The following is a 24,168-nucleotide window of genomic DNA, read 5'->3' on the forward strand; positions in this document are numbered from 1 at the left end:
ATGTTGTCTACAAAAAAATAAACAAATAAACAAATAAAAAAATTATGGGGTTAAGTTTTTTGAAGGTTGTTAACAAATTTGGATGTTGCTCAAGTATTGGTAAAAACTTTGGTAAATTATTTTGAGGTTACATTGATTTTTACACTGGAGTGATCATTACAAGACTTTTCATTTAGTTGTGAGTGTGTATATTTGTATATGAAATTGTTCACTCTTCAGAAAGTATTATTAATGATAATAACATTATTTAATAATCTGAAACATAAAATTTGAACAGTCAATCACCTGCTTTCTTATATGGCATCAAAATTATGAGGAATTAGGTTTTGTATTGTTATTGAAAACTTGTCCTCTTTTCAGAATTCAAAACTTCTAACAAAAATGACTTTAATTACATATTCATACTTATTAATATATCAATTACATATGTAAATATTTGTTATTGTAAATAAAAGCTTAACACTCTTTAAATAAAATCACACTAATCAAATGTTTATGATAGTACACATTATGACATATTTATACTAGGGAATTGCTATGTGGACACCCTCTTTCTTGTGTGTAGATATTTCCCTTTTGCCATGTAGATTCCCCTACATGAACAAAATAAAATTCTTATTTACATTAAAAAGTTATGGAGTAAAGTTACAATAAAATATTCTTTAGATATAATTGATAAGGTTTTAAATTTAATGTAAAAATCATGCAAAAATATATTCAAAAAAAATTGTGAATAAATAAAAAAATCCAAAACCCATTGCACACAAAACAAAAAAACAAAAAAAAAAAAAACAAAAACAAAAAATGGTGCAAAATTAACCTATTTGTTTTTGGATTTTTACTATGTGTATGGCATGGTGCATGGCACATGGGTATCCATGCAATACAAAGGAGATGTCCACCCAGCGGTTATACAATAGTCAATTTTAGCAATAAATAAGTAAAAATAATATATAGATATATATATGTTTTGTTAAATATATGTATAATAATTACTATTAACTATTTTTATTATATAGTGTATCAATAATTGAAAAAGACTCAAGTCTTCAACCATTTACATAGACAAAATATATATTTAACATATATATTTCATGTACTTGATGAACTTTATTGAATTATTGATTAGAAAACAAAAAGAAGGTAGGTAGTTGAAGGTGCAGGAATCATTCACAAGAAGTCAATTTAATTTCAACATTGGTTAGATGTTTGATGATTGCAATGAATACAAAAACTAAAAATATCATATATATAAATATTTCTTTTCAATATATATATATATATATATATATATATAATGGTATAAAATATACTTTTAGAGTATTTTAAAAAAACTTGAAATAAAGAATTTTCTTGAAACAATTTGTTTTTTGAATACATCATGATAGCAATATACAATTTTCTGGATTTTCTGGATTACATATAATTATATATCATGATAGCAATATATAATCCAGAAAATCAATTTTCTTGAAACAATTTGTTTTTTAATTATATTCCAATGCATCCTTAATTAAATAAAGGCCACAAATTTTTTGTTCTGTATGTGTGGAATTCAAATTTACTTGCTTAGGGCATAAATTAGATTCTATAAATTTATTTGAATCAAATATTTAAAGTGTAGAATGTAATTAATTTCGTTCTGTAATTCAAGTTAACCACAATCTATCATGCACATTCAGGTTTCCTATTAGAAATCTGTAATATTAATGTCGGTAGAAAAAGTCAAAAGTTGATTTCATTATCCCAATTAAGATTGATGAATATGTCAATAAATTTATGAAATTGTTGAAATAATCCAGGTATTTACTTAATCAACTCACATATCATCATTGGTCGAGGATCCAACCATTTTTTCATTGGTTTTTGACCAATATAGATCCAGCAATGGATAATTTTTTGATGATGGTTAGGATGGATGGGTCAATTTAGTAAATACTTTTGCTAAGATATTATATTAGGTTGTTTTTAGCAGCATAAATTGTCAAAGACTTTTATCAAATACTATTGAAATGAATTTCAAATTCATAAATTCTATTTCAAAGAACATCAAACTTTAAAAAAGCTTAATTTTGCAAAGAGAATGGTTGAAATGCCATTCAAACAACATGTTTTGTTAACAATGCAATGAAAATGCTACATCATGCAATGAGTTTTGAAAAATAGAAACACAAGTATATAAACCATTAAAAATTCTTTTTCTTATGTATCAATGTTATATTATTTGCAAAGTAAAAAGCTCATCCGAAACATCATTGAGCCGCTTTTAGTCTTTATATTTTGACTAATAATAATCAGATAAAAGTCAATGATCATTCATAAAAAATAAAATACATGACCATTTCAAAGCAAACTATTCACAACCTTGGCTTTGAATTCCAGTATTAAAACTTGAACTCAATTTGTAAACAGGGTCAATGTGGATTTGGTTATTCATCTCTTCCTTCTACAAAATAAACTACTTCATAATGACCACTTAGAAAATTCTCTTTTCACTGTACAGTAGATGATAACAACTGCCACGTTTTAACAGATTAAAAAAATAATGATAAAAAAAAAAAAAAAAAAAAAAAACACAAAACTGTGTAAAACATAACCAAACAAAAGACATGAAAAAAAAGAAAAGAAGTAACGTGAATGCTAAAACACTTTTGGAAGGAGCTATGGAATCTGTGTCCACTCTCTACTCTCTCTGTAATGGTGCAACATAGCCCACCACCACCACCCAGCAGGACCCGCCCATCCAGGCAACGAACTACGCTTCAAACCAGGCCACATACATTCCAGACCAAGGGACACAGCCTGGCATCATTCTACCACACACACACAAACCAGGCACTGAACCAGGAATCCAACTCGGCAATGAAATCAAGACATACCAGACACAAGAAAATCGAGTAAGGAACCCAGCATCAAACTAGGAAACCAACCAAGAAAAGGAAATCAATCAAGGAACCAGGCATAAAATCGGGGCATCACACCAGGAACCAAACGAGGAATCGAACCAGGATTCAAACCAGGCACCGGCGAGTGCGTTGTCGTCGTCGTGGTGTTCAGCTGCGAGCGATGCTGCCAAGTGCAGTGCAGCTCGCTTTGCCCCACCCCCCCCCCCCCCCCGCGCGGTGGGGACCCTGGAGGACAATACCACTCACCCCCCCCCCCCCCGCCCTTACGGCTCACACGGAGCGAGCGAGGGGCCCGCGGAGGTGAGATGGTCGGCATGAGGGCGAGCGGACTCACTCACTGGCGGGGGGGGCGGGGGGGGGGGATGGCTGGCTGGCGCAGAGCAGGGGCAAGGCAAGGCAGGGCACTGGAGGGAGGGAGGGAGGGGGAGAGAGAGTGAGGGGGGGTGTGAGAGTGCAGTGCAGTCCTTCCTGCGCTGTTGTGATTCCTGTTGCGGGGCATCAAGCAACGAATCTGGGTTCAGGCAGGCAATTTGTATTATGTGTGCCTCTACCCGGGCTACTTATCATCATCACAATAATAATAATAACAACAACAATGCATGCATGAATGAATGAATGAATGACTGAATGAATGGCGCACACACAGCGTGCCTGCGTCACCATAGCCCTAGATAGATAGAGCACAGCACCAGCACTCTACCCCCCTCCCCCGATTGCACTCACTCCCTCCCTCCCTTCGCACTCTCTCTCTCTCTCTCTCTCTCTCTCTCTTGCTCTTTTTCTTTCTCCCCTCTTTGGTTTTTCTTTGGGGTCTGTGCCCTTTTTTCCCTCTCTCTCTCTCTCTCTTCTTTCTACGTTTCTAGCTCCTCGTCCCTCCTTTTCTTTTGATCATTCTTCGAGGTCTCATGTCAGATTCCGTCCAGTTCGTTTGAAACGGTTTTTTATTTTATTTGAGAATGGGTTTGTCTTGTTGGCATTTTCCGTGTCCGTGTCAAGGTTATCTCACACATTGGCATCAAGACTTGGCTATTTATTCTGTATGTGTTGTTTGATTCATTCTGACTGTGAATTAGAATAACAGTAAGAATGATAATGATAAATTCCGTGTCATTTTTTCTCATCCATCTTAAATTTTCTTGTCCTGTCGCTTAGGGCGTAAAGTACGGGGGCTTGTAAATAAAGTCAGAAATATCAAATACAAATCTGTACTTGACAATCAACATTTTAAACATTCTAAAGCTTATGGTTTGTTCGACTGATTTTTCGTTGGAATGTTATTTAGCAACTCGTTGCAATGGGGGAGGCAAATGGTGCTCTAATTGGGGCAATTTTTGTGAAGATGAAACAGACTGTAAAATGATGGTGGAAAGCTTTGTGTCTCGGATCGATCGCTAAGGGCTTCGCTGCTCGTGGTGGTTGCGGTAACCTCTCTGCAGTTAATGTTTTCAGTCATTTTAGGTGCACTTAATAAGCTCCCACAAAAATAGAGAGAGAATCCTTCGACATGTGCTTGATGCATTGGTTCTCTACTTTGCGTCGTCGCCCCATCATCCGGCTACCAGACAAATCACTTGTCTTCACCGAGCCGCAGCGGAAAACTAACGAAGAGCCGATGAAAATGGGAACGGAGATGAGTTTTTAATTTCGCGACGAAAGTCGGACGAAGGACTTGCCGTCGTCTCGGTTTCTCCTCCATTTCCAATCGCGTCTCTCTCTCCCTCTCTCTGTTTTTGTCGCAGACTTTCAGGCTCATTGCGCTTTATTCACCCCCCTTTTCTGCACTTCGTGCTCTCCTGCTCTCCCTTCTGGGCATCGTGCTCTCCTGCTCTCCCTGCTGGGCATCGTGCTCTCGTCGCATCTCTAAGTTCGCGTCGCAGAAAAGGATTTCTCCTCTCGTCTACCGCCGCCGAGGTGCCGGTGCTTTTCTCTTGAGTCATTACCCGTCTTCGAATGCACCCTTTTCTCTCTGCGTGCGATGCTCTTGTGAGCGTGCCTGGATGGGCGAGGGTTGTGGTCACCGTTGTGCTGTTTCCAGGTGTGGAGTGAAACGTGGGTTTTAGTGAGTGATTCGTGTCATGTCGGGAACGATGGGTGGTGTTTTTTTTGTTTGAGACGGGCGTACGATTTTCAGTACGGGATTGGCGAAGTTCTGTGGAGTTGTGGGGTTGTTTGTATTGTTTTCTTTGCTTTTTCATCCTTCTATTTCCGTGTTTGTGGTTGTAGCGTGTTGCGTGTTTGATCGTGACGCCCCTCTGAGATTTATTTGATTTCGAAACAAACACACACACACACACACACATATATATATATTCACCTTATTCAAGGTTGTGAAGCGTGTACTTTTATTAGAAAATGGTCACGTCCTCGGGTTTTGTCAGGTTCTAGATGCGCTTGCCGAGTTAGGTTTCTCTCCATGTTTTATGTAAGGTGTGTTGAGTATTTGGGAGGGCCGCGCTAGGTAGAATTGGCTGGCTCTGCCAAGGACTGTGGAATCACAGACTTTGGGCCGTGAGCGATGGCTCTTCGCTTTCTTGGAGGCCCTTTCGACAGTACGACCGTGCCTGAATTTCTTAATGTGCTAACCCGATCAAGGAGTTGCGACGTGGTCACATCGTCTTGCTTAGTCTTGATGAAAAATGTAGGCCTACCTTGATGGTTCTCAACAACAGGTTCTGATTTCTGAATTTAGCCGGTGTATTTGCACAACCTCCGCGGTTCATGCCTAATTTAAGGATTTTAAAATTTTCGTGTGCGCAGTGTGTGCGTTGGGCGTAGCGTTCACGCCGAAGCATTCTATCCAATTTCACTTCATCTAGACGCTGGAACTTATACAGAATGATATTCAGGACATGACAAACGCTTATCAACATAGTTGCATTGCATTGTCACAAGTGCGTGCTCTACAACTGGATATCATGCTTGGAGGGTGCAGGATATTATTTTGCGACGACTTGCCAGGTCAGTCCCTACCCCATGATTAGGAATTGGCGAATAATTGTTGAAATGCAGCTGGTTTTGCAGTGAGGATATTCAGGAATCAATCTATTGCAATTTGTGGTATTCGATGAATTTTTTTTAGCTGCTGGCAGAGAGATCGAGTCCGATTTCGCATAGTCTAATAATGTTGGTCTATGATTTTGTGCAATGCAGGAATTTTAGCACCTCTAACATCTACGCACGCAACACCTATTCCAACATAGTAACGTAAAGTTAGGCACAACGGCGGCGATACCTGTCCCAAGTCGTAGGGAGGAGGAAGTCCATCATATTGAGAGAGGAAAGAAAAGAGTGTGTACCCAGGCAGCCAAAACGGGGTCCCTTTGCTGTGTGGCCGCAAGGCCACATGGACCGTCCGAGAATGCTCACAATTGGCCGAATGTGGGGGACAAGCCTCGTTGGCATACCAATGAGGGATTTGCAGCGCCGCACGCCAGCTCGCATTTGGGTCATTCTCAAAGTGATGACTACCTGGGTACTTCGTCCCGAACGGTTCCCACTCCCAGGAGATCTTTGTCTTCAAATAGTCGCGGAAGTAGAAGCTGGAGAAGGGTAGACGGTGGTAGGCATTACAACCATTTCCGCACTCCATCTGGGAGTCTATATGGAGGCAGTCCCAACAATTTTATATGGAATCCTCTTGCTTCATCCAGTCATCGTACTGCTGGTTCAATGACAACCGAATCAGGTATATGTTTTTCTCGATCTAATTCGCCCTTTACTGATGTTCCACTCATGTTCTTGAACTTTGGCTTGGTCAGTACAATCTGAGGTGTCTCAAGAAAAGTAGATTCAGTTGCCAATTGTCGGAACTATGTCCAGAGACTACGGTAAGCTTTTGAACTGATCAATACGGAGGGTTTCTCTCAATCATGTCTTTGGTCTTTTTTGGATGGATAGACGTGGTAGTTAGGGCTTGCAGTCTGAAAATGTTGAGACTTTTCTACTGCAGAAATAGCAGCTAGCCCGTCAACTTCGATACCCTCTTCCAAAGCGGTAAGTGCTAATGCGGAACGTGGCAATTCTACCCCTGCCTTCGGTGTTGGGAGTCAAAATCCCGTCTTTCGTATCCATGATATTTGAAGATAAAAGCATTTTAAAAAAATGTAACTTAATTTTCTCAATCGTGATTGATGTCGTACTGGTTTTTTTTGTTTATATGTCGTAATATATTCCTGTTTATTAGTGATTTGGTTTGAATTATGATTTTTTATAGAAGAAAACGCATCTGATGGATCCGAAAAAAAAAAAAAAAAAAAAAAAAAAACGCTATGCACATATTTGCAGGAGCAATTCTTTACCCGCCCACGTGCATTTTCAAACAAGTTGGAGAGTACTTCGTTGCCATGTGACAATGCCCCAAAACCCCTCTCCACTCATCCGGATTCAAAATTTTCATCCTCTTCCCACGTGGACGACTCTTTTTTGTCCAAGCCCTCATTCCTGGTGCCTGAAAATCCTGCACGAAGAGAGCATTATGAAGGACGTTTTCTCCCGGCAGGTCCAAGTCGAGTGCCATCCTTAGATGGTCGGTTCTCCTTTAACCGATCAAGCTCTAGTAGGAGTTCTAGTCCGGGGGGGAGCTCCTCTGACTGGTCAACATTCCATGGGTTCATGGAAGTGGGTCCTGACGCGCGGCAGGAATGGTTAAGGATGGCAAATGTCACAAGCCAAAATGATTGCGGCTGGAATCTTAGTCGAGAGAGTTATGACAGAAGTTTTGGTCATGTGTACATGGAGAAAATCACCGCTGGTGGTTCCCAGTTAGCCTTGCCCAGTCCGCGTTCAGAGGTAGGTGTTCCTTTGTTGTTACTCTTGACATCATTCTTGTATGTTAAGCACTCTGGAGGTGATTGGGAAGGAATTGTTTTTTGAATGTGTCTTTATTGATTGGCATTAAGGATAGTGTTCGTTATTTACGCAGGATGCGCCTCTTAGTACAGCCTCGTCCAGGAGAAAATGAATAATTCTATTTCATGAACATGAAACGTCTATCCTAGCGTTGAAGTAGATCGATCTCTTTTGCGAAGACAAAAAAGAACGCTATTTAATACACTCTATAGCAGATGCTGAAGGTCCCGTTGTATCCTCAATCGTGTGCTGAGACTGCTTGTTTTGTGCAGATTTGTGGAGTGTGTTCGCGCACACTTGCTCAACGGTCTCCTTGGGCCTCTTCGCGCGTCATGGGCTTTCACGAATGTAACGTTATTGGGGTACTGGTTTGTGGCCACACCTACCATACTGAATGCCTCGAGCAAATTACTCCTGAAAGTGCTCGTCAAGACCCAGCTTGCCCACGCTGCAACTCTGACAAGGGTATGCCTAAGAATTCAATGATATCTATGTCTACGCAACTCAAACCTAGATCAGTTCGAGGAAATAGCTTCATGAGCAGGCCAAGTCCGAGGAACAAATTGTCCAGGGTTGGAGTGATGGATGACAATATTGGTTCCGAAAAGCCAAAGTTTTTGATAAGCTCTTCAGAGGAACCTTCTCCCTGATCAGTTAGTTCCTTGACAATGGTTGTGAAGGATCTCAAAGCTGCGATAGACGGGTGACTTGAACCTGGTTCCATCCTCAACAGGTAGTTGCAGAACTCTCACACTTTGGAGTCATGGAATTTATCGCATTCGTAGTATTGAAGAGTGCTTCAGGTCTATCCGCTAAAAGTGTCTGATGCTAAATATGCTCTGATTACCCGCACGCTCGTCATGATACCCAGCTCACAGGCTGCTTCCGTCCTCCATTTATTCCGGTTTGCTATTTGTCAGGTTTGCATGCATGTGATTGCGCCTTAGGTGTGCATGCAACACATTGTACGAGAGACTCTGGTCGATGGAAAAGTTACTGCGAAGTGATGTTATTGAAGGGCTGTTCTAAAATGCCCATCAGAAGTGTGTAGGTTATGCCTTTCATTTGTGAAGTTTCGCCGTCTCTGATCAATTCGAAGTCACGTTTTCTCGTTGCTCTCTGAACGTGATTCTGAGGCATCAGCAGAAGCGTTGGCTTAGTGTTGGGAAGTGCTGGCCCTCAGTTTAGGCTCGATAGCACCAGTATTAGAGCAGGCAACATCCATTGGGTGCTTGTCACCTGGTGGAAGCCTTTCTTGATCGTGGAGGGTAAGTGACGGAATAGAAACTCACAATTGAGAGCTCCGACATCCCTCTTTTAAGACTGAATAACTCTCCTAGAAGAAGTGGAGGCGCGTGGGTCGGAACTACTTTGTTTTACTTTGTACCATACTGTTCATATTCTATGTAAATACTATGGCCTGATGGCAAGTATAGGTACTCGTCTGCCTTCGTAGTCTTTGCTCTTTAAGTCTGAATTATGGTAATTCTTGGTGTGCCTTGAATATACCCTTTTTGGAGTTCTCGAGTGTTCAATTATGTTGGGATCATCATTTCGCAGAGCAGAAATCCGGAAATTGAGTGATCCCTCTTGAATAAAGCTCTAGCGGTTACCTCTAGCTTTTGCTGTCCACAAAGGAGAAAAAGGTGACAGCAAAATTCTGATTGCCAGTTGCCTCTTGTTACCCAACTTTCACAGTGGCTCTAATACTAATGCCTTTCGACTTATGATATGCATTAGTAGAGATGGATACTCATATGATTTAGGCTGGGCTTCGCTTGGTTCTAAGTCGATACCAAAACTTTTAAGGTTAAGTTGAAGTCTAAAGATGCATGCAGCGATGCATTTCTGACGAATTCAAATTGGTTACACATGTACAAAAAAGCAAACAAAAAACACAACCAACTGGCATTGCATCTCCTATACTAGGGATATCCAACAACGTTAGGAGAGAATGGCAGTTGGACCAGTATAAGTTGAGCTGAATATCTACAGTACTAATTAAAGACCAATTCATTAGACAATTGAACTAAATTAAACAACCGAGACGAAACTGGAGGCCAGCAGTAGGTGAAGCGAGAGGTTCTCTGGTCCCAGCACAATCAGCCAGGTACATTCACGACTTCCAATGGAGACCACTGTCTCGGTCGGATACTAATTCAAATGTTCTGTAGCGTTCTGCAGGCCAAACATTCCACGACTCAGGCAGGAAGGATCAAGACTAAGAGCACAAGCATACCGTCATCGAAAAACTTATTTTAGCATTCAAACAAGGCATCTGTCCACAAAACGGTGACAAGTTGATGGTTCTTGCAAAACCATAGTGATCTACAGCATGAGAAATGCTCCACCGTTGCAGATCTGAATCTTCTCCATCCTATACAAACTAAAATGACTTCCACGTCTAATTTTTGAGCTCCGTCCGCATTTATGGAGCTACTAAAGAGTATCTACAGCCTTAACCCTGCATGGGAAAAGGCCATAACTGCATATACGCCTGTAAGTCAGTCACCGGTTAATCAAGAGCATTATATTCGCGACGAGAAAATGCGTTAGATGAATTGAGGAGCTCCATCAGCAAAGGAAGACTCCTGGTGGAGATAATTGCTTATTTACATCGCACTTGAAAAGTAGGACTTTCCGCCTCAATTGACTGGGGATCGGATACTAGAGCACACAATTACTCCCAGGGTCTAGGACTTGGTAGCAGCCTCAGCTGGTGTCACGGTGTTGAGGAAGAGAGCATGCACACACCACCTTCCCGAAGCTCATCCTGCAGCAAGTCTTCATCCTTGGGATCGGTCCAACACAGCCTTCACTGCTGAAATGCGTCGCGGATGAGCCTATTCGGTTAACCCTTCAGTAAGCTTCTTCTTCTCAGTAACGTGTTTTTTCTTCTTCAACAGGGCAGGGTGCTCTGAGGCAAGGGAAGCAGTATCCGAGCGGTCGTCTTTGGTTTTGATGGAGGTGATGGGCACAGTATCATGAGCATTGTCGGCGGTTATCGTCGATGGTGACACATAATTCGAATTAAGCTGCGACGTCTTCTTCTGAATCAGCTTCAACATGTTGAGAAAGCCATTGCTGCGTGACGGCGTCAAGCTCTGCTTCAGCCCTAGCATGTGAACAAACTCGGGCGTCAAATTCAAAACCTCCTCCACCATCACGCCAGAAAGCCCCTCCACCAGCAACCCCGCCAACCCTTTCGTCAGCAACACATCCGACTCGGCCTCCAGGTACACTCTCCCATCCTCGGGCTTCACCTCGCACACAATGTACACGTTCGACACACACCCCTCCACACGATTCTCCGGCTGCTTATGCTCCTCCGCGAGCGGTTTCAGCTTGCTGGCATACAGCAACAACTGCTCACATTTCGCTCTCGGCTCGGTCACACTCTGAAACATGCGCACTATCTCCTGCAGCTTCCTTGGCAGCTCTTGGGTCGCTGGTGGTGGTGGTGCTGCTGCAGCTGACGAAGACGACGACGATGACGTTGTGCAGCACCTCACCTCCCTCGATCTCCAACTCCCCACATACCCACTTCGCAAGCTTTTCCAAAAGCTTGGATCTGACCTCGACACACGTACGCGGGGCCCCAGCGATGCTGAACTGGCGACGAGTTTCCAGGAACGGGGAGCAAATGGCGATGTAGCAGGGGAAGACGCCACAGCCATCGTGGACGTGGCTATGGCCATAGCCAGAGCCGGATCCGGCTGCTGCTCACTGCACAGTGTTCTCCTAATGAAATTACAGACTGAGCAGCATTTCCCTTTGTCCGCAACCGTCAGAGGCAGAGGGGAAGGCGAGATCCTTTTCCGCTGGGTTTTTATCTATATCACTCACTTTCTCTCTCTCTCTCTCTCACTCGCTCTCTCACTCTCTTTCTCTCCCTCTGTTCTTTTTTTATTTTTTTTATTTTTTTTATTCCCTCGGCTACTGCGGGTTTTTCTCCTGTTTCCCTCCCCCTCCTCACCCCCACCTCCTATAATGCCGACGTCTAATCATTCGCTGCTGGAGTGTGCCAACCATACATGTCATTCTCTGAGCATCTTTGTATTATTGGCGCAGTGCGTTCGGACCGAACCCCCTTGACACTGAAGGGTTGTAAGTAACGTGTTGCAAAGTGGGGGGTGGGGTGCTGGCAATCTGTCATCATCATCCCCCCCAGGCCAGGCCAGGCCAAGTTCGTGACCTCCGCCTGGTTGAGCCAGTCAGCCAGCCAGCCAGCAGGCTCTTCTTCTTCTTCTTCTGCAACCATCTCCACGTTCTGACACTCCTGACTGAACACTTCTCCTCCTCCTCGTTAACGCCGTGAAGAAGCCATCGCTGCTTGCTTGCTCGCCCTTGTGCCTGCCTTCCCATCACGGCGCACTGCAAACATAGTCACACAATTCGCACCCACCCACCACACCCACCTTTCTTGTGCTTGCTTTGCGTGCCTTTCTTTGCCTTGCTGTGCTTGATTCAAGCAACTCTGCGTGTCTCGATGTGGCTCTCTCACTCGCCTCCGTCGTCGCCGTATGGATCTGGTCAAGCTCTCGCTGGAGTCATGTTCCATGCTGCTGCTGCTGCTGAATCTCCTGCAACACATTTGTTAAGAGATGAGAATACACTTGCAACACCATTTTCATGCTGTAAATCAAAAACAAACAAACAAACAAACACACACCACTCTCTCTCTGTCTCTCTCCCACTCATACACACACACACACACAGTTTCATTCACAAATACACACATGTGTGTGTTGAATGAGATGCGGTTGTGGTTGATTTGGGAAGAGTAGACAACGATGTTGAGCATGTAACCCAGTGTTGGTGTTTGTGTTTGTGTGTGTTTTGGTTGTTGAAACATACTTTGGTTTTTTTTGTTTCTTTTTTTAATATTTTCGTGGTGGTTTTACGATGCGAGGATTTGAGATGTGGGTATTTGGTATACGACATTTGGTAAATTTAAAATGTGTATGGGTATTTGCTCTCTTTGGCTGTTGATTCCATAAGTTGGGCCTGTATGTGGAAATGTTTGTGATGTTTAGTTGAATGGATTCACCTAAAAGAGTGTCAAATATTTGGAAACTCTAATTTTTGTATATATATATATATATATATATATATAGTGTGGTACTATTGTGATTTTTTTGAAGAAAAATTTAATTTTGATTATTTAATATATATATATATATATATATATATATTACAATGTTGTACATGAAAAGAGGAGATAGGAGGTGTTTTTATTTCTAATTATAAATAAGTGATGTTATTAAGTAGATGCCCCTATTTTGCCACTACCACTTGAAGGGTGATCTATCAAAGAAGAATTTATTATAATTGGTGAATAGGAAGATGATAGTGTAATCAAGTGCATTTGATTTACAAAATTAGATTATGATGCCTTGAAATTCTTGACATAAATGGAATCTTGATCTTTAAAATTTTAGGAAATTAATTTTTATTAATTTTTTAAAATAAAAATTTAAATAAAATATCACATCATAGTGAATGGATTGGTGTGTGCATGGAATCTATAACATTGGTAAAGTGTTCCAATTGCTAAAGTTTAGTAGCATCTTTATAAGAATGATGAGAAATAGAAAATTATTTTTGTTATAAAAAATGATTGACATAATATATTGAGATAAATATAATCACAGATAAATAAAATAAGTATTTATATTAATTGTGAGATTTTATACAAGTTTTCTTAAAATTCTAAATTGATATAATATATGAATATTTGATATGTATTGAAAAAATCCTTTTTTGAACTTGGTATATGTTTATAATATAAATGATATAATATTGAAATTTCTTGCTAGTTTTTAATAAGTCAAATGAAGTTTGAAAGATATATAGATGTATATATATGTATATATGTATATAGTTAGTCATTCTTAGAATACATATCATATTATATGTATATAGTTAGTCATTCTTAGTTACCAAAATGAATATATTTGTCTACTTGCAGCCATGGAAGTAAACCAAGGTAATTCTCACGAATCAAATATTACTTGTAGTGTTTTTATTTTTATTTTTATTTTTAGATTAAACTTTAGAATTGAATAAGCTCAAAATGATAATCAAATTTTTAAAGAATATTCAACAAAATGTTTCAATTAGTCTGAAAATATCCCTTCAACATCTAAATCAAACCAAAGTTTATAAATATACACTCTTTTATTTGTTTGTTTATAAAGTAGTAGAATTTTTTCATAATCATGTTTGTTCATTGATATGCAATACGGTACTTGTTATCATCAGAATTCATTGTGAGATATCAATCTAAATGCATTCACTTGTTTGTGTGTTTTTTTTTGTCTTGTTTTTTATTTAGTGTTTTAAGTTTTTTTTAATATTTTTATTTAATTGTTTATCATTTTCCTATTCACACAAAAACACACAACAAAGAAGTAGATATTGAAAAAAATCCACGTGAATAAATGAGTGTACAGGAATTATCTTAATTTGCTTTTACTGTGAGTGGTAGGCTTGACATCTGTTCTAGATTTTGAACTTCTTTCGCTTGAGTCAAATTTTCGCAAGAAATTGTTTGTTTGCAAATTCCATCGTGCATTAATACTACGAGGGTCTAAAACCCAAATCAGCCAATAAGAAGTAGTATTCTAGAAAATATACATTTTGCAAGCCATGTTCAATATAACATAATGATATCTAGTGTATAGAAAATATTATCTAGTCTCTTATCTTCACAAAAGATTCAATCGTATCATGATGCACTTTATTTCAAGTTTGCACAACAAATCAGCCTTCGATTGCAAGTGCGACTCCCAGATGAGCATACCTCCAAGCGGCGAACTACATGCGCTTGTCGAGATCCTACTGATCAACCACAAGACAATGAATGGAGATCAGACAAGAAGAAACGCTCGGCGAGGAAGCTCAACACAAGGCAAAAACTCGAAGAAGAAAAAAGGGTAGTTTGTGATACAAAGAACACATGTTACAAAGAAAATGTTGAATCAAGAAATGAGAAACTAAATCACACCAAGGCATGAGTACAAAATGAAGGTTTTACTTGCATTGCTTTGTGTGTCAAAGTTAGCGCTTATTTAAAAAAGTCATCTACTTGGGATTTGTGGTCATTACTTTCTCTAATGTTTTTATATGCGGTCATCACCATTTTGTGTTAGTAGTGGTGTTTTTGTGCAAGTAGATGATTCTTAAGTTTACTTGACGTCCCTAATTGTTGCAATGTTCACTGACGTGTCTTGCTAATGTAGTAGCTTGGAAAATGTGATGTGCTCCAACACTCTCTCACGTCACATTCCCCAGTTCAAACATTTCTCTCCCTCTGTTTGGTATGCCGCTATTTTTTGACATTGAAGAGTTGTCATCGGCCGAGTTACTTGGAGTTTTTATATAAATATTTTGGTTGCTTGCACGTCGATTTTTGCAGACTCTGTCGAACTATCTATCGAGTGCAATTTTCTTGTTGAGGAAGGCGAGTGTCGATGATATAAACTTTGTAAAAACAAGTTTGTTGCCTGGACTACTAGACAACCTAGTAACATAGTACATATGGTTGAGGGTGAAAGCCGACAGAGATTTCGTATTATTGGTGTAGCTTCGAGAGGTGAACAAGAGGTTGCAACGGAAAGTTGAGTTGTAGCTCAACTGGTTGGTAGCAAAATTTACAAAACTTGATAGGATTGGGTATCTTCAAAATGCACATTGATATGGCTTGCTTGTAGAGCCTGTATAGCTTTATTTTCATGATGACTTGTTAGCTTTTGAATATATGGTGATTGAAAATCTTCTATAATTTACTGGGTCTAAGAGTGAAGGAGAAAATGTGGTAGAGTATTTGAGCGGCCTCAGCAACGGATCTGGTGCTCTGCATTGAAAGACACAATTTACAACCCTTCTGTGTTTTTGAGGCCGATTTTGCTGGACTTCTGTAGAAAGATGGTTCTTGCGAGAGACTTCATAAAGATGTCTGCATGCTGCTCTTTGCTTTGAATATGTATGACTTCAATCTCTTTTTATGTAATTTTTTCTTTGATGAAATGATGCTGGATATTGATTGTTTTGTTCTTGCATGTAGGATGGGATTCTTAATTAATTTAGTTGCGCTCAGATTGTTGCAAAAGAAGGGAGCCGGTTTGGTTGTTTTGATGTTTAATAGTAGTCTAGTCCATATTTTTTCATTTGCTGCTTCAGTTAGTGATCGGTATTTGATTTCTGTCAATGAAGTTGCTATAGTAGGTTAGAGTTTACTTTTCCATGTAATTAGTGCGTAGCCTTGTTTGATGAGAATGCCAGTGGTTGATTTCCTTCCATCTACATCACATGCTCAGTCCGAGTCTAGAAAGGCACGAAGCTGCATGTTGTTTTGATTTGGGAAGAGTATGCCCATTTTGATTGTTCGTTGGAGGTACCATAAAACACGTTTTGTCGCACTCATGTGTGCTTGTAACGGATTTGCCATGAACTTGCTTAGTATAGTAACAACATAGGATAGGTTGGCTCTGGTGTAGGTAATGAAGATCAAACTTCCTATCAAACTTTGGTATATGTCAACATCTACTGGTTCAGAATCCATGCGGGAATGTAAATGCGCTGACTCCTCCATTGGTGTGGTACAATGGTTAGATTGTTGTGGGCCAAACTTCTTGATTAGGTTTGTTCACAAACTGAAAGGGCTACTACTGGCTCAACACGGGTATATTGCAAACTGTAGTCCTATATAAAGTTTTGTTTTGCCTAAATCCGACATTTTATACCTCTCTTCTAATGCTTCTTCGGTTTTTTGAATCTCAATAGTGTTATTCCATGTGAGCATTCTGTCATCTACATAAAAGATCAAAAGTGTGTATAGTGTGGATGTGGATACCTTGATGTACAGGTTGTAATGGATATTGCTTTGATCAAATCTGAGGGTTATAAGCATCAAATTTAGTGTACTATGCGTCCCTGGATTGCCGCAAGCCATAGATGGAGCGTCTCAACTCGCATACAAAGCTTCTTTGTTTGATGTCTTCGAAGCCTTTGGGCTGTGTCATGTAGACTTTGTTGGTCGAAATCCCGTTTGGATACGCAGCTTTAACATCATGGTGCAAAATCTCCCTCTGTTTCCATGCCGCTATTACAACTATGATTCGAATGGTTGTCCATTTTACAGTTGGCAAAAAGTTTCTTGGTAGTCGAGGCCTTATTGTTGCTGAAAACCTTGTACTACCAATTTGGCCTTGAGTTGTTCGGACAGCCCATCCGCGCTCAATTTGATTCAAAAAATCCATTTAGTGGTTACTGGCTACTTTCCGGGGGACAGCTCCACCAATATCCAGGTTTTGTTTTTGATGAATGAATCAAATTCACTCTTCATTGCGGCACGCCATCTGGGATTGGTACATGCTTTGTGGAAATTTGTCGGCTCTGGGATGGCTTCTGCTGAGAATATGTAGTAATCCTTGAAATAATGTGGAGCTCCCCGTAACCTCAATGACCGATGGATCGGCGCTGTTGTAGTGGTTCTGGACTTTTGCAATAGTGTGGGTTGCTGATCTAGGTCTGACGAATGCTTCGATGTTGTATTGAGTGGGGGCATGATGCTAAGTTGTTGATTTGGTTCAAGTGAATGCGGTGGTGCTGGGTCGTGCTAGAGCGGCGACAATGTTGTCTCGCGCAAGGTCATGACACTAGTTTCGTCATTGTTGTTTGGACCCGACAAATGAGCGACGATATACCGAGTTGCATGAATCTGCATTGGTTCACTTGTGTGAACGAGAACTACAATGACAAAGGTGATGTTGTTGCGTCTGTTGTTGGTCGATTAGTATCTATTTAGAGAAGTAGAATAGCCATGGTCTGTTCGTCAAACTGCATGTCTATTGTGACGAAGATTTTTTGCTTCTCCGGGGCATAGATGCGGTAGCCCTTTGTTTGGCAGTCATAGTCCACGAAGATACATAGCTTGGCTTGTGCATCAAGTTTACTTCTCTCTGGCTTTTTCACATAAACATTATCGGCACAACCAAAGACTTTAAGCCTACTCAAGTCAATGGGCTTACCGATGTATTTTTCCATTGGTGACATTTCTTGGTTTGATCTCGAGGGGCTGATATTGATTAGATAGGTTTCTGTTGCAACTACTTCTAGGCAAAGTGTGTGCGACAATTGTGCGTCTATAGTAATGTTCATCGCCCTGTCTATGATTGTACGATTCTTTTGTTTTGCAACTATATTCTAGTATGGAATGTGCGGTGCTGAGTTGTTGTATAATGCCAGCTTTTCTACAGATTCTATGAATTCAATTGACATGAACTGGCCCCCCTATCTGTTTATAGGCTTTGTATTTTGATGTTAGTTTTGTCAACGTGTTGATGGAATTCGGTGAAGTGTGCAAGAGTGTTGCTCTTGTTCTTAAGGGAAAGGATCCATGCCCTCCGGCTGTAGTTGTCTGTAGCAGTGAAAAATATTTCAAATTGCCAAGTGAGATATTTTTGAAAGGTGCAAACTAAGTTGGCATGCAAGAGTTTGTGTCTTTTGGTCATCCATTTGATGCTAACTTTTGGTCTTGTTGGTTTGTGAATTTTAACTAATGCACATATGTAGAAGAGGGTTGTGTTGATTGGTATGTAAGACATGCCATTTGTGATACAAGGGTGAGTACAAGGATGCCAATGTATCATAGATGCAGATGCCAAAGTGCTCACTCTTGTTGAGGCTCTAAATCTATAGTTGAGGCTCTAAATCTCTAGTTGAGGCTCCTATCTTATTTGTGAAGAAGAAAGGCGGAACTTTCCAGATGTGTGTAGATTGTTAAGGACTCAATAAGATTACTATAAAAAATAGATATCTTTTGCGTTTGATTTTAGGACTACTTGACCAATTCAATCAAGCAAAGATCTATACCCAAATAGATCTACGATGAGCATAAAATTTAATTTGTATCAAAGGAGATAAATAGATGACTGCTTTTTGAATTAGGTATGGACATTTTGAATATAATGTCATGCTTTTTGGACTCACGAATGCATCGGCTTCTTTTCAACATCTTATGAATAATATTTTTTGTAAATTTTTGGATGATTTTATTGTTTGCTATTTAAACGACATTCTAATCTACTCTAAGAACACAAAAGAACTTGACAAATGAACTTCATGTTTGTCGTATGTTACAAAAACTTAGAGATGCAGGATTATATGCCAAGTTAAAAAAGTGTGTATTCCACACTACTCAAGTTGACTTTTTAGGGTACATCATTTCTAACAAAGGCCTTATGATGGATCCCAAGAAGGTCCAAACTATTATAGATTAGAAGATTCCAAGAACAGAACAAGATGTGCAATGCTATTTGAACTTTGTCAATTATTATCAAATCTTTATCAAAAACTTTTCTCAAGTTACAGCTCCACTTACACATTTGACTTATAAAGACAAACTTGAGTGGAATAAAGGAATCAAAGCATCATTTGTCACTTTAAAGAAAGAATTTACTTCTGTATTGATTTTGTATTGCGTCGACTTTTCTAAGGTATTCTTTATGGAAACAAATGCATTAGACTTTGCCTAATGTGCAATATTATAACAAATGGAAGCAGATGAAAAATTTCATCTAATAGCTTTTTATTCCAAGAAATTTTCAATAGCAGAGATTAATTATGAGATCCACGATAAAGAACTTCTTGCAATTCACGATTTATTTCAAGAATCGCCTCATTATCTAGAAGGCACTTCAAATCCAGTTATAGTATATTTTGATCACAAGAATTTTGAGTATTTCATGTCAGCTTGTATTTTGAATTGTCACCAAGTGAGCACTTTGGCATCTGTATCTATGACACATTGTTATGCTTGTACTCACTCTTATAAAATGGTCATAGATGCAAATGCCAATGCGTCATAGATGTAGATGCCAAAATTGTGCATTGAAGAATTTGAGCATGTTGACTTCTTTTTCTTTTGGTGTCACAAGCTTATAGAGGCCAATATTTTGATTTCTTACTCCTTCTACTATAATGATGGGTGGTGATTTCTCTGTCATTATTAAATATCTATCAAAAGAAAAAATTACAATATAACCCATATCTGCTATTATGCCTATTGATAACAAGTTTTTATTAATACCTAGTACATGTAGGATTTTTTGTATTGCTCAATGCATCCCTCTATAATTCATTGTAATGGAGCCTTATTGTATAATTGAATGAGAATGTCTATCTACGGATCTTATCTGTATTATTATTGAAGCCAAGGTGAGATTGCAAAATATTGGTACTATCTCTTGTGACATGAATTGATGTCTTATTGTCGAGATACCAAGAGTCTTCTTTTTCTTCTAGGTTCATGGCAAGAGTCACTATGTCAAAGAACTCTGCTTCTTCTTTTTATTATTTTCTTTCTAATTTTAGATTTTTTTTCTACTACTGCAATATTTGATTGTGAGTTGGTGATTGATCTTCTCGATGCAAGTAGGAATTTGTATTCCTTAGGTCCATAAGCCACAACTATTATTGTTTGTTTCATTTAGTTATTGTCCTTGAAGGTGTTGAAGAAAATCTATATTACGATGGATGATGCAGTTCTTTGGATCTTCATAACTTTTCTCTATTATATTTCTTATTAATGGAATATTATCTCTAATATCTAATAAACAATACTTCTCCATGTTGTATTGACCTTCAAGACCATTATGATTCTTTGACAAGTAGTTTACCACCTAGCTTATCAAAGGTAAGGAGCTTTTGAAGAATTAGTAAATTTTAGACAAGTCTTTTATATTCTTGCAGCAATTTGTTGAGTGAAATGAGAACCAATTGCAATTTCAATATTTCTTCTCTAGATAACCTCAATTGCATTGTAATTTTGTTGATTTTTTGTAAATAATCTATAATATAATTTTTTTCTTCTATTATGGTAGAATAGAGTTAGTTGAGTAGTAACATTGTTTTGATTACATTCTTGTTGTTGAAAAGAACATATAGAGCTTGTCAAGCTTGTGCAAGATTGTAGAAGTTTGCAATATAATGGATGGTATTGTATCATATGGACATTATTAACATGGCCATTACTTTATACTTATCATGCTGTAGTTGTTGGAATATTGTAGCATTGAGAAAATTGATGATCTTATGGTGTTAGTTACATATTGCAAATTTGTGCTCTTTGAAAAAATAATATGCCAAAACTTATCTTTTATGAAAAGTATTCACATCTTTATCTTCTATATTGAGAAATTACTTGTTTCTTCTAACTTGTGTGGCTTAGTTATTGACAAGGTTGGTTCTATGTCCATAATGATTGAAGCATGGAATAACTCTCTCTTCTACCTTGGAATCATCCACTCTTGGCTTGTGGGAGTGCTTTAAAGTCTGATTAGTAATTTTCTTGAATTTATGGGACAATATAGCTTTGATGCTTTGTCATGGCAAATCCCTTTTATTCTTGTACTTCTCTTATTGTCTCAAGAATTAGAAAATATTAGGTTGTTTTCTACTATTTGGTCCTTATTATATCTACAAGATAGTATTGTCAAAGTTTCTTCTATCTAGTTTAGCAACTATACTTTGATACCATATTGAATCAAGAAATGAGAAACTAAATCACACCAAAGCATGAGTGTGGAATGAAGGTTTTACTTTCATTACTTTGTGTGTCAAAGTTTGGACTTATTTAATTAAGTCATCTACTTGAGATTTATTGCTATTAATTTCTCTAATATTTTTATATATAGCCATTACCATTTTGTGCTAATAGTGATGTTTTTGTACAAGCAAATAATCCCTAAGTTAACTTGTAGGTGGTTCCTAATTATTGCAATGTTTATTGACATGTTTTGCTGATGTAGTAGCTTGGAAAATGTAATGTATTCTAAGAGAAAAAATACCATCACAATACAATGATTATCATTGAAGACACACTATTATGAAGTACCATTACAACTATACATCCTAGATAAATATTTTAATGTAATTATTGCTTTTTATACAATTAGATCTAGATTTGTAATAGCTAGCAAATCTATGTTGATAATTAGTCATAAGGATGTATCATAAGATTACTCAACTCCCTCTCTCATCCTTGTAGCTACAATAAAATTTAACTCTGTAATACAATATTGATGACTCTGTCTATAGTTGTTATTTGTCAAGACTAAGATGCCATATTTCTAAAGCTTAGAATTTTTGGAGCATTAGTATTTTATTTTTTTATTTTTTATTATTTTTTATGATAAAAGTTCAAGCTAGAAGTTATTAAAAATTCTCTAATTTGTTGGAATCTTAGTCTTGGATGATCTAAGTTCAATAAATAGCTTGCAACAATTGTATAGTAGTTTTTCAGTGTTATGTGGTAATAAAAATATATAGTAAAAATTAAAAATATGGATGTTATTATAGAAGAGCCTAATAAAAAGATACAATAAAAAAATAAGGATAAATGATAGAAAGGTAGTAAAAGATTTAGTCTTAATGTTGTCTTTTATAGAAAGAACTTCTATTTACTTTGTAGAAGCATAAATGGAAAAAAATCAAAGTAAGTGACATAAGAAATTTATATAGACATGTTTAGAAGAGATTTAAAAATAGATTAAAGTAAAAATTACCTCAAATTATCAAAAATTAATATCCAGAGAGGACCAGTTGGCAACTTAGGTTAAAATCAGACCCCAAGGCACAAAATTCCATACCTATGGCAACTCTAGGATTCTTTTTCAAACCAAAGAGTAGGATTTGAGAGAAAACTTGAGGAGAGGTATCTATATACAATCCAAATTTGAAAAAATAAAAAAACTATGTCTAATAATATTTTCTTCTTTTGATATTGATAATCTTTTTGTGTGCAATTTTAGGCTTTTTTATTAGGAATCTGGGCCCTTTTGAATTTTTTTTCAACATCTTTGATTGGTTGATGGATTATTTAGAGAATTTTATATTTTAGGTATTAATATAGGTTAAAAATTCCATCTTTGTCAGAAATACTTTTTCCAGTGATCAGCTTTCTTCATCAAAGGTTCTTAATCTTGATGATGTATTGATTAATACTATATCATAAGAGCAATCTTTTCATGTTCTATATTGTTGATTAAAGTTTCTTCAACCTAATAAATTTTATATTATTCAATATAAATTTTAGCTTAGATTCTATATTAATTAAAAAAATAAAAAAGTAAAAGGCTCTAGAAGAGCATAATTTAAAGTATTTAAAACTAGAAAAAAAGCTTAATTTTTTATTCTAGTAGAATAATTGGATAATCTATAATTTTTTGTAATACTTTGTATACTTACAATACAAGGTTTTTTTTTCTAATTTTATTAAAAAATATCCATCTTAATCACTTAATGAATATATGAGCTACTTGTTCTAATGTATTTAAGGTTAGTACCTTTAGACTCAATTTTTTTTCTTATGAAGTGATAATAAGCTATAATATTTTTGCTACATGGATTTATACCTAGATTTATAGCTATTTAAATATTTTTAGCAGCATCTTAGTGAATATTGAATAGTTATTTGACATGAATGTATAAATCTTGAAGAAGCATAATAAGCCACAAGATTTCTCTTAACACATCTACTAGAGCTCTATATTCAACCTTTGTTGATGATGATAATACTACTATAGATTGTTTTTTTGGGAGCCATGAGATTGATGGTGTTTTAATATTGAATATAAGCTTTGTTATAAAACAAGCATGATCTATATTGCTCACCAAGTTTGAATCCATATATCTTAAAAGTTTTGATTTGTAATCCTTATAATATAAGATGCCAAAATCGTGTGTGCTTTTAATATATGTTAATATCCTCTTTGTTGTAAGTAGATGTAATTTTTGTAGTTATGCCATAAATCTATTAATCAATTTAGTTATAAATTATATGTATGGTCAAATATATATAAAATGCAGGTATTTCTCTACAATGCTCTTATAATACATTGAATCAACTTCTTCTTCTTTCATGTTTGGTTTTAATTTTTTTTTTTTCTTTTTTTTTTTCCATTGGTGTTGATGTTGGCTTACAATTCTCTATGCAAAATGTCTCTAATATGTTTTGAGCATATATCAAGGATACAAACTAGAAGAAGATGTATAAACTTGTAGGATCTGTATCAAAAAGAAAGTGAAAAAATAAAAGAAAGTATGTATATTTAAGAATGGCTATTGCTAAAGACTAAAAAACATAAGATTCTTGAAACTAGAATAAAAGCAAAAAAAGAGTTGATAAGAGTGAGAAAGGCCTCTCTCTTGCTTCTATATATACTACTTAAATAAAAAATACGTGGCGACATGCTATAAGACCTCTAATATGCATCCAACTTACAAGACACATGTTTAATTTGTAAGGCAAGTTTCCTAGGTGTACGCCATATGTCCAACTTGTATTACAAGTGGTCAATATGTTGACACATGGCATCCTTGTTGGCCAAGTTTTCAACCTACCAATCAC

At 37.6% G+C, this 24,168-nt stretch overlaps 2 protein-coding genes across 11 annotated transcripts; one reads left to right on the forward strand and one right to left on the reverse strand.

Moving 5' to 3' along the window:
• The first annotated feature begins 4,105 nt into the window (after nucleotides 1-4,105).
• LOC112295399 (uncharacterized) lies at nucleotides 4,106-10,917 on the forward strand. 10 transcript variants are annotated; one of them, XR_012219547.2, is made up of 7 exons: nucleotides 4,527-4,817; nucleotides 5,664-5,864; nucleotides 6,057-6,591; nucleotides 6,856-6,899; nucleotides 7,191-7,694; nucleotides 8,027-8,487; nucleotides 9,929-10,917. XR_012219547.2 is itself a non-coding variant. In XM_073540780.2 (6 exons), exons 3-6 carry the CDS (start codon nucleotides 6,576-6,578, stop codon nucleotides 8,402-8,404), a joined length of 942 nt encoding a protein of 313 aa, XP_073396881.1. In that variant the 5' UTR covers nucleotides 4,106-4,327; nucleotides 5,664-5,864; nucleotides 6,057-6,575; the 3' UTR covers nucleotides 8,405-9,193. The 10 variants fall into 10 exon arrangements, 5 of the variants coding, with proteins under 5 accessions (XP_073396881.1, XP_024402698.1, XP_024402697.1 ...); XR_012219548.2 differs by having other exon boundaries at nucleotides 9,939-10,917; XR_016498169.1 differs by lacking the exon at nucleotides 9,929-10,917 and adding an exon at nucleotides 8,675-9,193 and having other exon boundaries at nucleotides 4,528-4,941.
• LOC112295401 (uncharacterized) lies at nucleotides 9,996-11,452 on the reverse strand. The gene has a single exon (XM_024546931.3). It carries the CDS (start codon nucleotides 11,450-11,452, stop codon nucleotides 10,598-10,600), a length of 855 nt encoding a protein of 284 aa, XP_024402699.1. The 3' UTR covers nucleotides 9,996-10,597.
• Nucleotides 11,453-24,168: the final 12,716 nt, after the last annotated feature.

The sequence above is a fragment of the Physcomitrium patens genome, chromosome 18 (assembly GCF_059467195.1).
Source record: "Physcomitrium patens ecotype Gransden chromosome 18, ASM5946719v1, whole genome shotgun sequence".
Lineage (NCBI taxonomy): Eukaryota > Viridiplantae > Streptophyta > Bryopsida > Funariales > Funariaceae > Physcomitrium > Physcomitrium patens.

Bases quoted from the DNA above. Each gene is read 5' to 3' on its own strand.
- LOC112295399 (XM_073540780.2), top strand. The intron at 6,900-7,190 runs GTAAGTGCTAAT...ACATATTTGCAG, and splicing joins CGATACCCTCTTCCAAAGCG to GAGCAATTCTTTACCCGCCC. The intron at 7,695-8,026 runs GTAGGTGTTCCT...TGTTTTGTGCAG, and splicing joins TGCCCAGTCCGCGTTCAGAG to ATTTGTGGAGTGTGTTCGCG.
- LOC112295401 (XM_024546931.3), bottom strand. From the start codon at position 11,452: ATGGCCATAGCCACGTCCACGATGGCTGTGGCGTCTTCCCCTGCTACA.